At 38.4% G+C, this 20,784-nt stretch overlaps 1 protein-coding gene across 6 annotated transcripts in view; it reads left to right on the top strand.

Moving 5' to 3' along the window:
* The window catches only part of POT1 (protection of telomeres 1), a 149,009-nt gene that overhangs the window by 68,867 nt on the left and 59,358 nt on the right, over positions 1-20,784 (top strand). For 4 of the 6 annotated variants that reach the window (XM_073328246.2, XM_073328243.2, XM_073328242.2 and 1 more), the window contains one exon: positions 19,917-20,047. Coding sequence is in view for 3 of the 6 variants with exons in the window: in XM_073328243.2 (XP_073184344.1) it covers positions 19,917-20,047 (131 nt within the window). In the remaining 3 variants the exon portion in view is untranslated. Of the gene's footprint in view, positions 1-4,992; positions 5,413-14,986; positions 15,277-19,916; positions 20,048-20,784 lie in introns of those variants that run through there. The other 2 variants (XM_073328247.2, XM_073328245.2) reach the window with 2 other exon arrangements.

The raw sequence follows: 20,784 nt of genomic DNA, 5'->3' as shown, positions 1-20,784 counted from the left end.
AGTCAGACAGCACTGGTTGTGTTTTCTGAAAATGATCCTTTTTGATGGTACTGTAGACTAATACAGGAATAAATGTAGAAGAAGAAGCTCCAGCTGTTCTATGTTATGAATATTATTGTGGCTGTTACATTATACACCATATATTCCTAGGTTTACATAGACAATAATTGGGGGAAAATTTGGAAAAAAAAATCTTTGCCCAAATCTAATTTATTTAGACTGGGGATGAATAGGTATTTGTTCCAACATGTAGAGTTGGAAATATATTATAAAATAATTAATAAATGTGCACACGCACACAACTATGTATATATTATACATATTATACCTTTAATATACCTTGATTTTTTTACTTTATTCACAAAGATATGTTTATATTATATGTATTATACCTGGTATACCTTGATTATTATATTATAGTATAGTATATCATAGATGCTGTTTTTGGCCTAAGAAAATTAAATGGTAAATCTTTTCATATAAATGCATAATATTAGGGCCACAAAACATAATCTGGGTCATTCAATCTGATGTCTCTCTCCATGCCTCTTTTTTTGAAAATCCATCATTCCCACTGTTAGGAACCTTGGGGTTGAGTTCCCTCAGCTGATTCTGGGGCTAGCCGGTACAGCCTTCAGGCAGGTTAATGAATCCAGCTGGCCTGTGGAAGAATGGTCTGATTGGACAGTCCACCTGAAAGACTGAAGGAGCCAACAGGTTTGCATTTAAGCGCAGCAGCAGGTTTCTGGCTGCTCAACACTTACACCCGGAGCTACGATTGCTCGTGTCGCTGCCTTGCTCCTTCCTTGTTCCTGTACTATTCCAGTCTGCTGCTACCCTTTTCAAGTCCTGCTCCCTTGCCTGTCTTCTGACTCCAGCTCTAATCTTTGGCTTGATTTCTGTTTTCTGATTCTGGCTTTGGCACGTGCCTCTAGCTTCTCACTCCTGTCATCTAGCTGTAACCACTAAGTCAGACCACCACATCCCAGTCCTGATACCCTCTATGCTTCATAACATGTTTTAGATTATCTGTTGTCTTGGTGTCTGTCACCTCCCCATCTAATCTCTTACTTTATCCAATTGCTCTTAGGGAGGAAGGGGGTAACTGTATGAAAATCTAGTATATTGTGCTGTATTAAAAAGTTGTGACTTTTCTGTGTTCTGTGAAGCTCAACAACTTGGAGCATATTCTGTGGTGTCTGCATGCCTGGCTGTAGATAGCAGATTTCTTGGTTTATTTGGGGTGGTTACTGGACCTATCAAGGTAGGTGTGGTGATCTGTTAGTTTCATGTGTATAGTTGTCTGTACGGTTCCATTGTTGGAGCTGAGTGTGGCGTCAGGAAGTTGCTGTTAGTGTGGGAGTGTTTAAGAGAGAGTTTAATGGGCGGGTGGTAGTTGTTGAAGTTGTGATGGACATCTAAGAGGGAATTTAAGCTGTTTGTCCAGAGGATGAAAATATCATTGATGTGTCTCGGGTATATCACTAGTTTTGCAATGCGTTTGCCCAGAAATGCTTCTTCAAGGTGGCCCATGAAGAGGTTGGCGTATTGGAGAGCCATCCTCGTACCCGTGGCTGTTCCCATGGTTTGGACAAAGGGTTTGTTGTTAAATGTAAAACTGTTATGGGGAGGATGAAATGGATGAGTTTGACAATGTATTTGGGGTGGATATCTGAGAGCTTTCCATTGTGTAAATATTTGAGGTGGGCAGCTACGCTGTCATTGTGAGAGATGTTGGTGTATAGGGAAGTGACATCCATGGCGGCAAGGAGGGTGTTCTGACAGAGATTGTTGATGTTTTGTCAGTTGTGGCTTATTACAACAGTCTGTAACCTGCTAACCCCACTTTTTGTCCTATGATTGCAGAGGTGTTAATGGGACATTCTATCATGAATGGTCCCTTAGAATATGTTCTAACTCCTTATGCTAAACAATCGGTTCAATCTTGCATTTAGCTGTGACACTTAGAGTACCTTTCCCAGACCCGAAGAAGAGCTCTGTGTGGATCGAAAGCTTGTTTCTTTCACCAGCAAAAGTTGGTCCAATAATAGATATTACCTCACCCACCTTGTCTCTCTTGTGCATCCTATGGCACTTATAGTTTGAGAAACAAAGTGCTATGTCCATCTTCATTTTTTATCACGTACAATTCATGTTTTATTTATAGTATCTTCAGTGGCAGAGCCTCCCCTCTTCTAAAAAACCTTGTAGGTGTTCTGTGTAGAAACATAGTGTATAAATCCAAGGAAACAAACCAAAAAATCAGCAGTTCATTCTGTTATTGCTTAGTAGTTGTCAGAGATGGCATTTGTTGTAAAATAAATAAATAAATAATTTTTTTTAAAAAATGAAACACATGTACAATGTGCAGCTTGTTTGTGATCAGTCCAAAAAATATGTAAAGCTGCGAAATACTCTTTAAGGTATCTCATAGGACCTTAAATGACACGTCTCTGTAAAACTATTACTCAAATGTGGAAGACTAAATAAAATAACATTGAATTTGAAGACACTGTTTACTTACAAATGAATTCCTAATGCAATACTAGAGTGTATTATATGTCTCTAACAGTCAGCAGTTTATACACAATACATTAATAGAAAAAAATGTTGGCAATAAAGCTCAATTTATGAAGTTCACAGATGAACACACAACAAGTGGAGTAAGAGGGAAGAAAACAAAAAACAAACAAAGAAATTCCCTTATTTTAAAGCTGCCTTCAGGAGCTTCAAACTAACTCAGGTCAGCATATATTCAGAAATATGAAACTCACAGTCCTTCAGGTTGTCCTGGAAAATATATAATAATCAATTAAAATTACTATAATGTTATGTCACACTTTAAACTCTCAAGAAATTGAATAAGACAGTAATTCCATATTTTGGGCCCCATTTTTCAAACAGGCACTTGAGTACTCATATAGGAAGTCCTGTTAAAATTGATGGGATTACTCATGTGCAAAAGTGTTTGCAAAACCCTGTCATTAATATACAATGTGATGCCTAAGCAGTTTTGGTGGTCTAGTGTAACTGAAGTGTTTTGTTTTTAATTTTCTTGCCTCTCTATTCATAATGATCACATTGAGGAGAATTCTTTTTTACTTTATTGTATATCCTTTTTATCCTTCTCACCTTTCCTACTCAAGTGATATAATGCTGAAGGGTGTTTATTCTCTGTGGTTTCCATTCTCTGGAAATTGCTGCTGATTATCTGACATTCCTAAAACCGAGAATGTGTATCAGGCTTTATCTATGACTATACTGAACGCTTCAAAGTTTCAAAGGAAATCTCCCTAACTCGAAAAGGGATTTTTCCCACCTTAGTGATTAGAATTGATCATTAGTGTTAATTATTGATGGGTATGTGTCTTTATTTGTTTAGAAGAGTTAGGCAAGTCTCAGAACTTGGTGTGTTTATGAACGAGCGACATTCAACAGATTACAGTAGTACAAGCATCCTTTTAAGGAAAAAAAGAAAGTAACAAACCATGAGAGAAGTATATGTGTCACTCTTAAAGATGTGACTTCTTTGAATGCAAAAACAGCATGCTAAATATTTAATTTTATATTTTACACATTTGACTGAAAAGTTCAAATGCTGCAGACAGTGTAAATTTCTTGCACTTTTAATAAATGTGCTAACCTTTTATTTTCTGTTTTTATATTTATTCTTTCCCTCTTCTTGACTTTTTGATACAATATGTATTGTTCCTTATGGCTTTAGAAATGTGGCAACAGCAGTGGCTGTATATTTTAAGCAAACTGCAGTTTTACTCCAAATGCAATAAATATTTTTGTATCGTCCATATTTTTAGTTACTGGTGCACTCTTCTTTCCTTTGAGATTTCTTATAGAGCAAATAACATACACAAGTTCAACTACTAATTCTCAAACAGTGGGCCAGATGGCAACCTCTGTTATTCAATATAGATTGCCGGGTAAATTGGAAGCTCCTACTGCTTCCCTTGTTCAGTAGCGTATTTTTTTGGACAGACACCGTGTGTTAGAATCTGGCCTAATTTTTTGTAAACTGCTTTTACTGTTATCAAGAGCAATTTCATTCCTTGATGTAATTGTGATTGATTCACTTACTACTTTATTACTAAACTCTCTGTGCTTCAAATAGTTCTCAGCTTTGATTTGCTATTTACAGCAAGAATAAATTCCCACTGTTCAGGTAGATATTGCTGTGGTATTCAACAACCTAGTTAAAACTCCATTTTATACATGTTAATGTCTATAGCAAAGATTTCAGTTGGAGTTGGGTACTGACTTCCTTAGAAGCTATGCCATATTAAACCAGCTAAGGTTTTAGCTGTTCATAAGATGCAATGTCATTGGAACGGCTTTCAATGACATATAAGCAGCACATTGATGTGAGCTAGAGAGGGGTATTTGGTATGGTCATAAACTCTTTGATAATCCATAGGAATGAGCTAATGTTAATTTAGGATATTTGAGCTCCGTATTCAGATTAAGAGGTTTAGTCTGGTATGTCTACACCTGAGTACTTTTAAAGGTGCAAGTTTATTTCTTCCCTTGGCGTGGCATACTCCAATCCATCTTACCCTTTCCTACCATGGGAAACTGCTGTGAAAAGAGATCTTTGTACCATTAGATAATGGGAGGCATAGAAGTAGCACCAAGAGTCTTCCTGAGGGAAACTCCATTACACTTGTTTGCAAAACATACACAGAACCATTATATTAAGATATATTGTACATTGAATTAAAGTGTCAGCTCAGCTTAAACATATGTACACAATGTCCATTAAGGGATAGTGTGTTTAGCCCCCCCACCACCGCATTCTCATATATATAAAAATCCAATATATGCACGAAGTAAATTTTAAAAAAATTACTGTTTCGGAGCCAAGTCCCTATTCAGTTTCAGGATTCTACCCCATGCAGAGTAGTTGCTTTTCAAAAAAAGGTTGCAAAATTGTGTGGTTGATTTCTACTCTTTTACTGGATGAGGTGGGTTGGATAATATATTTTATTAGACCAACTTCTGTTGGTGAGAGAGACAAGCTTTCATGCTACACAGAGCTCTTCCTCCGCTCTAGATGTTGGTACAATAAAAGATATTATCTCACTCACCTTTTTTCTAATATACTGGGACCAACATGGCTGCAAAAACATTGCATAAACAGTTTTTGCTCGAATTCTCAACAAAGGATTTATCTTGGGCTGAGAACATGGAAAATTTTAGCACAACAGTTGTTTGAGCTATATGTATTTGAAAAGGGGCACTGTCAAACTATAATGCTTGGTCACTTTAATTTATCATCACCCTGCAATAAATAATAGCACGAACATTTCAGAATGCTATATGAACACCGATCACACACACATGTGCACCAATGAAGGGGTCTGTATTATTCTCATTCTCTAGATGGGGAAACTGGCAGAAGTAAGTTACTTTATTTTATCAGTACAGTAATTCTGATATATGCCTCACTCAAGAGTATTTATTATAGTCCAACTAGGCAGATAGTATAAAATTTTTCCAGCCTAGCAAGAAAACCACTGTAAAGATAATTATAGATGTCGTTGGCATGTAACTAGTTTCTTTACTGTTTAAAGTGTTATTTTCTATAAAATACCCAATATTTCTTCTGATGCTTGGTAAAAATAAATAAAGTAAAATTATTATGTTTAATAAATAGTTAATAAGTATTTGATAAACCTATCGTTTCAGTCACTTAGGCAATGAAAAGAAATCCCACAACAGTTATTGTGATCTACAATTTACAAACACTGGCATTAAAGCATCTGTTTAGCCAGATGCTGCTCATAGTTTTTGAATGTTTGTGAGTGTCTCTTAAGTTTATTCCCTTATTAGAAATAACAATTAAGCTGTATTAAGCTTAAATCTTTGGAGTGTTCTCTTTGGAGTTTTGCAAAATTCTCGTTCAGATTTTTTTCTAGGATGTGTTATAAGTATTTCATAAATCTATCGTTTCAGTCACTTAGTTTAGTACAAGGATGTTTGTATACTGATTACCCTCATAATGAAAAACAAAATGTTGCTATAGGTATTAAAGGAGAATGTGGTTTTCTACAATTGTCTTTTTATATTATTGCAATTTAGAATCCAAACAGTCTCTATAATGAATCCTTGTACCAATAACCTTTTCTCCCTTTGCAGTAGGAGATTATTGATCCAGTCTAGTGTCTTCCTGGCATGAATGCTAGACAGTAGAATGTATTCCCTTGTCCAACCTGGATCGAACTTTAATCTAATTAGTTAATCAAAATTTTCTCAATTTTAAACTACACAAACTCACTCTAGCAAGTGACGTGTTGATGCTCTGTCATATTTTTTAAACCAAATTTTTGCATACTTTATTTTAGCCAGTCAGGTAAAAACTACTGACTTACACTGATCTGAAGCCTGACTGGAAGTGGCCAAGGTTCCTTCACATAATAATACAGGCTACTGGATGTACAAGAGACTTTGGAGCAGTTGTTGTACCTGGACTCCAGATGGTACTACATCATGTGGTAGCATAATGCAGGCTTTAGGCTGTTGAGCTAACAGTTTAACTCCTTAAGTGATATGAAATCTGTTTAGTAAAGGGATTGTACAATGTCCATTTTGCAGTGCTTGTTTGTACTGAGATGTCCCTCCAGTTCAGCAGTTCTCAAAACTAGGCAATCTGAGAGCCTGCTTATCTGAGAATACAGAAATCAGACCTCAATTTGATCTTTCACAGATACAGTAAATGCTGCAGCTATGCAGTTTCTTGCCCTCCTTTCGTAGAAAGTAGGTATTGTTCCTTGTAGAATACAGTATTTCAGTTCTAAAGGAAATCTGAGGTTTTGATGGTGCTTGTGTAGTAGTTCTTTTTCTCTCTCTTCTTTATCCGTCCTCCATGACACATTTTCTGTACTTTTATGTTTTGCAGAGGATATTGGAACTCTGGAAGTGATTAGCTATCTCCCTGTGTCCTGCTTAATAGGACACATTTTCTCAGTATTATTCCTCTGAGGATAGTACCTTAAGATAACTCCAGTTACTGGAAAATCACTTCCTTACCTGCTGCTTACAGGATTCAAATTAGATCTCATTAGAAATGCAAATATACAGTATTATTAGGGCCCTACCAAATTCACAGTCCATTTTGGTCAATTAAAAAATCATAAATTTTGTGATTTCAGCTATTTAAATCTGAAATTTCATGGTGTTGTAGTTGTAGGGGTCCTGACTCAAACAGGAGTTTTGTGGGGGAGAGGGTTTGCAAAGTTGTTGTATGAGGTGTTACGGTACTGCTACCCTTACTTCTGCGCTGTTGCTGGCGGGATGCTGCCTTCAGAGCTGGGCACCTGGCCAATAGCCGCCACTCCCTGGTCGCTGGGCTCTGAAGGCAGTGCAGAAGTAAGGGTGGCAATACCATGACACTCTTCCCCCCTCCCCGCACCAAAGAAAGAACTTTGCATCCCCCCTGAAACTCCTTTTTGGGTCAGGACACCCAATAAGAGAAATGCAGGTCTCCCCCCATAAAATCTATATAGGATAGGGTAAAAGCACACAAAAGTAGAGATTTCAGGGGGGAGACCAGATTTCACAGTCTGTCATGCATTTTTCACGACCATGAATTTGGTAGGGTCCTAAGTTTCATACAGCTTGGAAAACCATAGTAAAATTGTAGGATTTATTGAAAATTGCTGTTGGCTGCCCGGTAACTATTGACTTCTTAATGCATCTGGTTTAGGAGCAACTATACCAATAAGTTGATTAGAAACATTCTACTAGCCACTAGTGACAATAATTACTTGAATTTATTTTTTAAACAGTATATTATTCAGTTCCTAATTTAAATACTGTTGATCTTAAAAACGCATATTGTGCAAGTAAAGGAAATAATTCTGTGCAAGTATTTTAGCAGAGTATATAAATGTATATATTCATTAATTCTTTGATTAAAGACTTGATTTAGTATTACTAGCAGTTTTTCTTTTACAATAAAATTCCCAGGCAATTTGCACTTATTCAGACCAAGGAAATTAGGTGAATTGCTCAAAATTGCCTTTAATGCCTAACAGAGAGTTTAATTTTTCATTTTTCAGAGTAGCAGCCATGTTAGTCTGTATCCGCAAACAAAACAGGAGTACTTGTGGCACCTTAGAGACGAACAAATTTATTAGAGCATAAGCTTTCGTGGGCTACAGCCCACTTCATCGGATGCATAGAATGGAACATATCGTAAGAAGATAGATAGATAGATAGATATACACATACAGAGAAGGTGGAAGTTGCCATACAAACTGTAAGAGGCTAATTAATTAAGATGATAGTAGCTCATAAATATCCCTGTGAAATGTAGTTGTAAGTGAGAGAATATGATAAAATACTTTTATGATGGATAACTTCAAATCTTATCAAACTTTCCTGCTGTTAACGTCAGAAGCAGGATGAAACTAAGGATTTTGAATGTCATTTTGAATACAACTCATTTATGCTAATAAATGAGTTAATGTGTAGCACTCATTCGAACAAAATATAACTGAGGCCAAAAAGGTATCAAAAATGTAAGATGAGAACATCCACAGGTACATTAGTCAGGATAAATAAATGTTTTAGGAATATAAATATTCCTACTAAAGGCCAACCACTAATCTTGAGGTTTCCTGCCCCTTTTTCTATCCCATTTAGAGATAGGATACTTGACTTGATGGACCTGTGATCTGGTCTGGTGTACCAATTCTTGCTGATAGGAATTGGGAAAAGAATCTTCAGTAATGACGTAGAACCAGTTCTGAAAGCATCTAGTATGTTAGAATTAAGAATTGTATAATCTATGCCAGATTATTGAAAAATCAGTTATCATGTTTATAGAAATGCTGTACCAATTATTTATATTTGTATTAGAAATGGGAAGATGTGGGGTTTTGGCTCTTTAAATTGCATATGGGATATCTCCTGTCAGCGTTTCTCTCATTCATATAGAGATTGGTAAAAGAAAGATCTTTTTAAATGGATCCAAAACTGTCATATGTACATATTCATCAGAAGAATATATCAAGTCTGATTAATGCTCTCCATGCTTCTGTGACCCATGTGCCAGCTTCATCTAATTAATGGAACGTGACATCCTTTGTTTCCTTCTAGGACTTCACAGTCTTAATATGGTGAAGCTGTCACAGTGGATTGATGGTGTCTTTGATTCCTCTAAGCAGTTTATTTGTGCTTCTATTGCTTTATAAAATGTTTACTGAGGATTAGCTCTAAAACCAAGTTATGAGAGGTGACCTAAGGAACTGAACAGAGAAGAATTATAACTGAGTCAGTTGTGTTTTGCACACTTCTTGCCTTTCCCGAGGATCACAGTGACACTAACCAAGGGGAAATGTGTGTATCACTAATTGCTTACTGCTAAAGTAAATTGTTCTATTGGGGGAAAGACCTGAGCCTTAATAGCAAATGTTTTTGCTGTAAATTGTTTACACTAACTTTTGTACTGTTGTTGGTATTAGTATAAGATATTTTTATATTATCCCACAGGGTGTAGGTGCTGTTGTGATATTAGACAAAATGATAGCTTTGCCTTTCTGATTGCTGACTGGTTTGTGGCACTAATTATTATAATTTGATTGAACTGACATGGCCTGTGTAGTTTCTTGGTTGCCATATGAAATATGACTGAAGCTAACATTGCTCTAAAATAGGTGGTGGTCATATTTCCAGCACTGACTTTGAATGTTGTTTGTCTGACTTGAAAAGTTCTCTGTAATGGTAATTAGTTAAATCCCTGGGCTGTGTTTATAAAGTCTCTTGCCATTTCACGTAGTCATTACAGAAGCTGAAGACATTCATGTTGTCACTCAAACAAGGCAGATGCTTAGCATTTTCACATTTCTGGTGTGTGTGTTCTGTTCTTGCTGTTTGTTCTAGTTGCAATTAACAGTATAATTCTTAAACTGGATTATTCATTGCTTTCATAATTTAGCTTCTTGAAGTTTGAATTGATGCCTGGTACATTCTGTTTATACACTGCTTTCTGAAGAACCTAGACAACTTGGGTCACCAGAGTTGCAACCGAGTTAGCAGTAGGTTGCTTGAACTGGGATGCAGGCCTCAAGAAATCCCCAAACATTGTCTCCTAAAATTTACCATCCAACCCTGAGAAATATTGCACTTGGCTACTCTGAAACCCCAAAGATGCTCTCTAGCTCTGCATCTTCCTCTAAGAAGACAGAGAAGATCTGCCTTCCCCACCCTGACAAACAAAATGGTGCCTGAGTCGGATGGAGTGCAGCTGATGGCTGTACTACAACAGGTGCCTGCGGACACTCTTGACATTAAATCTACAGTCTCCATTCTACAGACCACCGTGACTGAGTTTCAGAGTATACTACAAGCTCTATCCAGACAGATGGATGAAGCTGAACACAGAATTTCTGATGTGGAAGATGATCTCAAAGGGAACAAGTTACAGTTTATAAAGAACTGTAATAATATCAAAACTAGTAAGACCAAGCTAATTGATCTAGCTCAGCAGTTCTCCAACTGTGGGTCAGGACCCCAAAGTGGGTCATGAGCCCATTTTAATGGGGTCCCCAGGGCTGGCTTAGACTTGCTGGTGCCCGGGGCCAAAGTCCGAGCCCCACCACCCGGGGCCCAAGAACCACCACCCAAGGCCAAAGCCCAACAGTATCAGGTTACAGGCCCCCTGCATGGGTGTGAAGATAGTCACATTCAGCTCCTCTCAGGAGGCAGAAAAATACCTCACAAATCTGCCACCTCCTCCTTTGTAAAAGGAGATGTCTTTGGAGTGATCTGACCATATGGAATTAGTTTTGCTCTCTCAGATCAGATATGGCTTGTCTAAACAAGTTGATAGGCACTAGCTGATATTGACATGTTAGTTCCTTTTCTTTTTTTTCTCTCTCTCATTGCGGTTAAAGGGTTATCAATTTACTTCCTATTGCCTTAGCTCATGCGAAAGGAACTTCAAAATGTAAAATCAATCATTTGATTAGTAATTATATTTTTTAAATCATTGCGTCCTCACAGTTCTATTGGTAATAGGTGATTACTGTACTTGTGATGTTTGGGCCCCCAAGGCTGGAGAGGGTCTCCAAGTTTCAACTGATCCAGGATGCCTCGTAGGTGTCAAATGTGGTTTTTTGGATTGTTTAAATAGATTTTTCTTTTTGATTGTATGGTGCTATTGTGTATTTCTTTCTCCACTATCTTTTCTGTTTTGTTTTTTCATGTATTTAATTCCTCTTTCCCTTCCATGCTGAGAATTCCCTTCCCACTTCTGTAGAATATGTATCGGGAAGTGACACTCTATATCTGGATGATAGAACTTTTGCTGCTTAGATGTGCAAGAACTGTATGCTGCTCAGGAAAATTTGCAATTTCTCACTTATTCACAAAGCGTATATGTTATCCATTATGTTTTAATAATGATGGCTCTGTGTAGCGGGGTGGTCACCCCACTCCGGCCCTGAAGGGGTTAAAAGCAGCCCTGGAGAGGGCTGCAGCTGGGGAAAAGCTAGGCTGATTAGGGGAAGCAGCCACAGCTGGGGCCACACCCCAATCAGGCCACAGCTAGCCCTATAAGAGGGCTGAGGGTCAGAAGCTCACTCTAGCCCTGGAGTGGGAAGGGCTAGCTGCCTGGGAGCAAGGTACCTGAAACTGGAGCAGTGCTGGGGAATAGGGCAAGGGAGCTGGGGAGCTCCAGCCTGATAAATCCCCAGGCTGCAGGCCTTAGTGAAGGCCTACACAGGTACGGGGGTTGCAGAAATGCAGCCCAGGGTTCGGCAGAGGCAGCTGGTCCAACCTCCTTGCCAATGATGAGTGGCCGTGACAGACTGCAGTTTGCCCCAGAGCAGGGGCTAGATGATGACTGGCAGTAGTCACTGAGGCAAGGTAGGTTTAGAGGGTTGGGGGTTCCCCTGGGAGGGGAGACCCAGAGTGTGGGGGTACTGTTGGGGCAGAATCCTGAGCTAAAGGGGCACCAGGGGCTTAAAAAGGGGCTTAAAGGGGCACCAGTGCTTAAAAAATAAAGAATGTTGACATTTTTGTTCTCTAGGAGACATATCTGACAGAACTTGAAGCTTCTAAAGTGAATAGAGATTGGGTGGGCCGCTCAATTTCTAGTTACTTTAATTCTAAAACAAAAGGTGTTGCTATACGAATATATTAAAAAATCCTGAATGTTAACATTTTGAGCACAAGGTTTGACAATGAGGGCAGGTTTACTATCCTCAAGGCTGACACTGGCAATTGATAATCAAATTTGCAGGCCAAACCAGTGTGATCCCAATTTTTTTCATAATTTTTGTGAGTATAAACCGTCTCGTCCCTCTTGTCGAAGACATCCTTCCAAAATCCTAATGTGTTTTCAGACCATCTCAGGGCACCACCAATATGACTTTTGTTGCACAACAGCTCCCAGAGAATTGTAGAGAACAGTACCAGCCATTGTTTATGGCATTTATTGACCTATCTAAGGCCTTTGATTCCATCAATCATGAAGGGTTATGGAAGGTGCTGTTTAGGTTCAGTTGTCCATTGAAGTTCATTTGAGTTCTTAGGCTACTTCATGATGGGGTGGCCGCCACCATCCTCTGTAATGAATTGGAGACAGACCCATTCACCATCCATGCTGGTGTTAAACAGGACTGTTATTGCCTAAAACCCTTTTTTCCATCTGTCTTGCCGTGATCTTGACTCTTATTCGTGATCGTCTTTCTTCTGGAATTGGGATTGAGTATTGCATTGATGGCCAGCTCTTCAACCTGCGGCATCTTCATTCTAAAACTAAGGTCACCAGGACTGTTATTACTACCTTCAGTATGCTGACTGTGCTATCCTTGCGCACACCGAGGCTGACTAGATCTTGTCTTGGGCTCCTATCATAGCCTAGAACTTTCCCTCAATATTGGGAAGGCTTGCCTCAGCACAGGTTGCCCCCATTCTCTCACAAATTGTCATCAGTGGTGAACTCCTGGAAAATGTTGAGCATTTCCCTTACCTTGATAGCCACCTCTCCCAGATAGCCAATCTTTATGTGGAGATATAATATAGGATCCGTTGTGCCAATGCATCCTTTGGAAAGTTACTTCATTGTGTCTTTAGTGACAGAAATCTGCGGATGGAAACTAAGATCCTGGTCTATAATCCTGGTCATCCCCACTCTTTTTTATGAGGACATGACATGGGTGACATACGAAAGCCATCTTAAGTGTCTGGAGTGGTACCAACAGTGCTGCCATATCAGATGGGAAAGTCACCACACCAGTGCCAGCGTTCTCTTTCCAGCTAACACCACCAGTGTTGAGGTGAATATTATAAAACATCAACTTCACTGGTCTGGTCATTGTGTGCGGATGGCTGATACTCATCTTCTGAAGCAAGTCCTCTTTTCTCAACTTAATCATGATAAGATGACCCATGGGGGACAGAGGATATGCTACAAGGACACCCTGAAAATATATCTTAACAAGGGAGGCATTGACTCCATGAATTGGAAAGCACTGGCTGTTAATAGACTTCAATAGCATTGCATCATACGTCAAGCCTCAACCTGTTCTGAAGAGAATCACCTTACTCAAGAGGCTGAGAAACGGCAGAGGAGGAAGAAAAGTGTACAGCATCCCTGCTACCAGTTGTGCTCTCTCCAAGCCAACACCTGACACATATATGGAAAAACCTATAGAGCATGGATTACACTTCTTAGCCATCTTAAGTCTCGTCAATGACTTTTCCCCCGGCAGACATCATTCTCATATCAAGGGATAGCCGACGATGATAGCTGGAGATTTTAACAAAACTCTAGACCCAGTCCTTGATAAATCAGGGATATCCTACAGGAGGATCTGGATGACCTTGTAAACCGGAGTAATAGTAATAGGATGAAATTTAATAGTGAGAAGTGTAAGGTCATGCATTTAGGGATTAATAACAAGAATTTTAGTTATAAGCTAGGGACGCATCGATTAGACGTAACGGAGGAGGAAAAGGACCTTGGAGTATTGGTTGATCATAGGATGACTATGAGCCGCCAATGTGATATGGCCGTGAAAAAAGCTAATGCATTAGGAGGGATGCATTAGGAGAGGTATTTCCAGTAGGGATAAGGAGGTTTTAGTACCGTTATACAAGGCACTGGTGAGACCTCACCTGGAATACTGTGTGCAGTTCTGGTCTCCCATGTTTAAGGAGGATGAATTCAAACTGGAACAGGTACAGAGAAGGGCTACTAGGATGATCCGAGGAATGGAAAACTTGTCTTATGAAAGGAGACTCAAGGAGCTTGGCTTGTTTAGCCTAACTAAAAGAAGGTTGAGGGGAGATATGGTTGCTCTCTATAAATATATCAGAGGGCTAAATACTGGAGAGGGAGAGGAATTATTTAAGCACAGTACCAATGTGGACACGAGAACAAATGGATATAAACTGGCCACCAGCAAATTTAGACTAGAAATTAGACGAAGGTTTCTAACCATCAGAGGAGTGAAGTTTTGGAATAGCCTTCCAAGGGAAGCAGTGGGGGCAAAAGATCTATCTGGCTTTAAGATTAAATTCGATAAGTTTATGGAGGAGATGGTATAATGGGATAACATGGTTTTGGTCATTAAATATTCATGGTAAATAGGCCTAATGGCCTGTGATGGGATATTAGATGGGGTGGGATCCGAGTTACCCAGGAAAGAATTTTCTGTAGTATCTGGCTGATGAATCTTGCCCATATGCTCAGGGTTTAGCTGATCGCCATATTTGGGGAAGGAATTTTCCTCCAGGGCAGATTGGAAGAAGCCCTGGAGGTTTTTCGCCTTCCTCTGTCGCATGGGGCACGGGTCACTTGCTGGAGGATTCTCTGCTCCTTGAAGTCTTTAAACCACGATTTGAGGACTTCAATAGCACAGATATAGGTTGAGGTTTTTTGCAGGAGTGGTGGGTGAAATTCTGTGGCCTGCGTTGTGCAGGAGGTCAGACTAGATGATCATAGTGGTCCCTTCTGACCTAAATATCTATGAATCTATGAATCTCCATTTCTGCATAGAAACGCTAATACTTATCAGCTACTTCATACATACGTGGCTTTATTTAGGCTTACATACGTGGCTTTATTTAGGCTTACAAGATGGGTGGAGATAGGGGAAATCTTACAGCCGGAGACTGTAGGGTTTTGTTTTTTCTTCTTTCTGCAGCTCTTTCAACATATTCAAGATTTGACGATTTCTTAGTGTCACAAGACTGGATAAATTCTATCACAGATTGTGGCATTGGTACTGTTGCTATATCTGACCCTGCTAGGTGAGTCTTTTAGGCCCCAATGGTATGCATCCCCAACTAAGATGTGGAGATGAAATACCTTTCTTCTGTTGATACATCATTTGTTAACTCTTATTTTATTTTATTTTTAAACGATTCCCCTCTCTGCTTGATCACTGCCACGTTTTGGGGTGCCTTAAAGCCTTCGTCAGAGGACATGTCTCATGTGTTACCTTTAAAAAGAAATGGACAGAACATAGAATCGTTACCCTTGTGATGGAAATCAAGACTTTGAGTGTAAACTATGCTTCTGCCTCTGCCCCAAAGAAACTAAGACCCATCTAAGATATGAAATAAACAAACTTCTCTCCCAAAAGGTTGAGTTTGCTTTATTCTATTTCAAGCAAAACTATTGAGAATTTGGTGAGAGAGAGGACAAGACTTAAGCTTAAGGCTAATACAAATAAATAGCTGCTACTTGTTATAGTACCTACAAATTTATATATACCAGTCAGATATTAATAAACAATTTCAGCAGTTTTTTAATACTATGTTTAGCTGAAGAGGAAATCAGTAAAGATGCCCAAGGTAACTTTTTTAGTCAACTGTCTCTGCCACAGATCTCTGACTTGCAGAAGGAACTTATAGATGCCCCTCTAGAAATCATGGAACTGATGAGCTATACAAGAAAGGAAGGTTGGAAAGACTCCTGGTATAAGAAGGTTCCCTGTTGAATTTTACAATAGTTTTCACACCTAGATTATTGAATATGAGGCAAAGAATGAGAAAATGTACCCACCTACTGTGGAAGAAGCTGTAATTTCAGTTATCATAAACCTCGGAAAGACCTTGGACTATGTAGTAATTACAAGCCAATTTCTTTAATGAATTATAAGATTTAGCTAAAGCTCTTGTTATGCAGTTGGACAAAGTTCTCTCTCAGGTTATACATATACATTACATAGGGTTCCTTTGTAATAGACAGGGTTCAAATAATTTGCTCTGATATTATTGCCACTTCAAGAGATTCTAAAGAACCCTTTTCTGTAATTTCTTTAGATGCCAAAAAATCCATTGACCACATAGCACAGGACAATCTTTTTGAAGTATTAGCAAAATTTGGATTTGGTAGCCAATTTATTGCTTAGATTAAGCTTAGATACTCTAATCTGACTTCCAGGGTAGTTACCAACAATATTATTTTTGCCCCATTTGCATTACAGGGAGGAATATGGCAGGCCTGCCCCCTTTCTCCTCTTCTCTTTGATTTAGCTTTAGAATCTTTAGACAGTGCCATCCAAGCAAATCAACATATTCATGGTATCAGAGGAGGCCAAACATAGCACCAAATTATGCTCTGTGTGGATGATGCTCTTGTATCTAAGCCAGAGGGCACCATTCCTAACCCCCCTAACCACTATTAAAAAGTTTGGACACTTCTCAGGAAATAAAATTAATTGGGGTAAATCAGAAATCCTAGGAATTAACAAATTTGTCCACAAAGGTCTTTTCTCAAATTGGGACTTTGAATGGCAATCCTCTGACATGAAATATTTAGGAATACTGATTCACAATGATATTCAGAACTTTTCCTAAGATAAATATATAACCAGTTATCTCCCAACTGGGTAGTGATTTTGGAGATGGAATTCGTTAATCTTCAGTTTGTGGGATAAAATTAGTATATTGAGAATGAATGTCCTTCCCAGAATTCTGTATGTCCAGAGTGGTCTCCCTATTTCGATTCCTCAAATATATTTTGAGAAATTAAATAATATTTTCAGAATGCTTCTTTGGGGAGGAAGGAATTGAGGAAGTGAGGAATTTAGACTGGCTCTGAACAAATTACAACTCCCTCCATCTCTGGAATAATTTTGTTTTCCCAACTTGAAAAATTATCATATCTCCTTTTTGTTATGCCAGTCATTTTTGTGACTGTTAGAGGTGACCATGCAGACCATACCTGCTTTCAGATTGAATGAGAATTGGTATATCCTCTCCCCATTTTGGGCATTATAGGATGGAATTATTATGGGCTGGATGGCTCCTGAGCTTTCACAATAAGAACTGTGAGACAAGTTTGGTCAAACTTGGCTAGAAAGTTCTGCTTCCATCCATTCTTCCATGTAGAGATGGTTCTGTGGAGTAATCTTTCCATAAAATCGGTGGTAAAATGATGTGGAGGAATTGATGGAGCGAGGAATTATGACTTTGTCGCAGCTAATTGACAATGATAAACTTAAACCATTTGTAGATCTTCAGCAACAATTTGGCTTTCCCTGCTCTGGAGCATGGAAATATCTCCAATTAAAGCATTTACTTTCAAATGTATTTTAGACCCAATGCATTGGAAGCTCCAGAGCCTCCATAACATTTTTATTATTTTGGAGCAAATCTTCCTAGATTTACTCACCCAGTAATATCCTTTTATGATTTTCTGATGCAAAAATTCTGCCAAAGATTGACAATTTGAGAGTTGCTTGGAATAGAGATTTGGATACACAACTATCTCTGTAGCGTAATACAATTGTAGTGTAATTCTATCAAGAATTTCTGGTCTGTGGCAGGTCAAATGACTAATCTGATTTTGGATGCTAAATTGGAGCCCTCTCCCTTAAGTTTTATTCTTGGATATCTTCCTAATACATGGAGGTTACCTGGTAATAAGGTGGAGTGTTCCAATGTGTATGTTTGGTTGCTAAAACCAAAATGGAAAAGTCAGTCCCCACCATTAATCGTGTGATTAATAGCGGTTATTTTTTTTAATAGCTTGACAGCCCTATCTATCTAAATTTTAAAAATAACCTAGACAACTTGCTGATGGCTTAAGTAGTGTGTCCTAAATTCTGAGTAAGGGACTCCAAGGGGATTATATAAATCTTAACATCTGAAGTACTACAACCATTTCTGATTGAGCTCAGGAGTCTAGATTTGGTTGCTGCCAGTACACAAAATAATACCGAGAGGGCAGAATTAACTCTTCCCCTTCAGCGTGGTTTCTGAGAGGAGACCATACCAAACGTACTGAGATGTAGGCAAGAGGGGAAAGATTTCTGTTTCCAGGCTGTAAATCTGAACTTTTTACTCCTCAAGTTAGCACTTTACCAGTATAACAACTTTTCATTGTATATGAAAGTGAGCTTTTGCAGACTCAGTTATATCAGCAAAACTGTGCTTTTACCAGCATAGCTTGTCTCACACTACTGTAGGGAAAGGAGTGTGTAATAAGTTACAATGCTAAAAGCATAGTTTCACAGGCATAAGCTGTATCCAGCTAAGACTGCATGCCAGTAGAGTATACCATTACATTTATACCAGTAAAGCACTCCAAGCGTAGACATGGCCTTAGTTTGCACAATACTTAGCAGCACCAATTAACCCAAAAACTCCTGGTGCCTTCCAAGTCTGAAAGCATAAAATGTTTCAGTTCACTTTTCCAGCAAACATTTTCAACTCCACTATAAATGTCACACTCAGTATAAATGGCAAGTAAAGTAACTAATGGAACGAGGGCTGGGGTAAAAAAATCATGAATGGGCAAGTAGGCCCACTTTTATGTACTGGTGTTTAGAAATACAATTTTTAAATGTAAGAATTTAATTTAATTTCTTCACTCTTAGGAATGCTAGTTTTGTACATTCTGGCACTGTGCACCTAGGGATAGCAATCTTCACATTCAAAGCCAATGTGCACTTCCCCCTTTTCAGGAGTCAGTACTTCAAAAATGGAAATGTTGTGTATTGTTAGTTAATGCATTGCATGTAATGATATGCTTTTCTTAAGGTCTTACTGTACATTATTAAAACCATTTTCAAAACAAAGTTTTGCGTACATAAATGCCTGGCAAAGTCGTATATCAACATAGAAATAGACTGTGATGCCATTCCTCTGCCTATTACCTATTTAAAAATTACTGATGTCCTAATGGTATTTTCAAAAGCAACCAAGCAAGTTAGGCACCTAACTCCTGAGATCAAGACAACAATTTCACCATTACTTCCTTACAGATTTCTCACTTAAAGATGTCCAACTGAGCACATGCTTTTACATTTCTGTTTAGGGAAGTCTGTAACATACATAATACACTGTTACAGTTCTAGTGAGGCAGAATAAAGGTCATATAGTCTTTGGAGTTTGACCCTGTGGCTTGTTGTGGAAGTGCAGTGTCGTTTCCTAGGTCTCCAATGCCTACCTCCCAAAACTAAATAAAATAGCAGCTTGAAAGATGATAAACTTTCAAACCACTGATATGTGCCTGCAACTCTTTTTCTTATGTCTGTGTGTGGGGTGGTAATTAATGTTTTAATTTACTCTTGACACTTGCACAGCTCTTTATCTCTTAAAGTACAGTGGAAACACTATTATTCTCACAACTCTGTGAGGTAAATAGCTATTTTCCCCATTTTGCAGATGAGGAAACTGAGACTTGTGAAGATGTAACATTCTCCAAACCCTACAGTGGGCCCATGGCAGAACAACAGAATGTGGGAGTTTCTGACTCAGAGCTCTTTGCACAAGCAACCATACCGGTTTTCAGCTATTCTAACAGCTTACATAGCATATGATGGGACAAATTTTCTTATTAGCATTACTCCTTTGATTTATGTGTTAATCCAAATATGAATATATTAATACTAAAATGTCATTAAGTCCTATTATACATTCTTTTTTATATTTTACAGATTATTGTTCTGTTGTAACAATTGTGGACCAATCAAATGTGAAATTAACATGCACACTTTTTAATGGAAATCTAGATGCCCTTCCAAAAATCTACAAAATTGGAGATATTGTTCGATTTCATAGAATAAAGGTACGTTGTTTTTAATACATTTGGGTTTTTTTCGGGGGGCGGTGGGAGGCATCAGCAGCGTGGGAATAACTTCATTCATATTGTAAAAGCCCGATGCGGGACAAAGACGTTCACTAGTTTATGAACCAAGACTAAATTGATTTCAAAAACTACTACTAATAATTAATAGGCATACTGTTGGTAGTTTTTATCTTAAGAAAGTTAGAGGTAATCCTGGGAATTCCAGAACAGTGAGCCTTATTTGAGGACTAGGTAAACTAAATGAATAAAATTATTAAAGATAGCTAGAGAATTCATATGTGAACAGAATATGATAGGAATAAGCCACCACGGATTGTGTAAACAAAAACCATGCCTCTTCAAACTATTAGAATTATTTGAGCTAGTTACCTTGAATGTCACCCCAACCCTGGGGCATGCTAGATCAATCTGGAGGCTGCTCTAAAGTCAACTAGCTAGCCATAGTCCTCTATAAAATGACGGCAGTGGAAACCCTCTAGCCGTTTTTATGTATTGGCACACGTGCACTGTAAAAATCTACATATTCTTAAATACTGTTCTCAATTTGGGTCTCCCAAAGATTTAGTGAGTACCATGCACCACCTTGGGTAAAATTCAACAGACTGAGACCAACATTACATCAATAGTTTTATCTGTAGCTCTGAGCCAAAAATAAATAAAAGAAACAAAACCTAGAAACTTTTTTTGAAAAATGTCTGTTATGGGGTGTTTACAAC

The sequence above is a fragment of the Lepidochelys kempii genome, chromosome 1 (genome assembly GCF_965140285.1).
Source record: "Lepidochelys kempii isolate rLepKem1 chromosome 1, rLepKem1.hap1, whole genome shotgun sequence".
In the NCBI taxonomy this organism is placed as follows: domain Eukaryota; kingdom Metazoa; phylum Chordata; order Testudines; family Cheloniidae; genus Lepidochelys; species Lepidochelys kempii.
The sequence above is the reverse complement of the archived record's forward strand: the minus strand, read 5'-3'. Positions and strand labels throughout refer to the sequence as shown.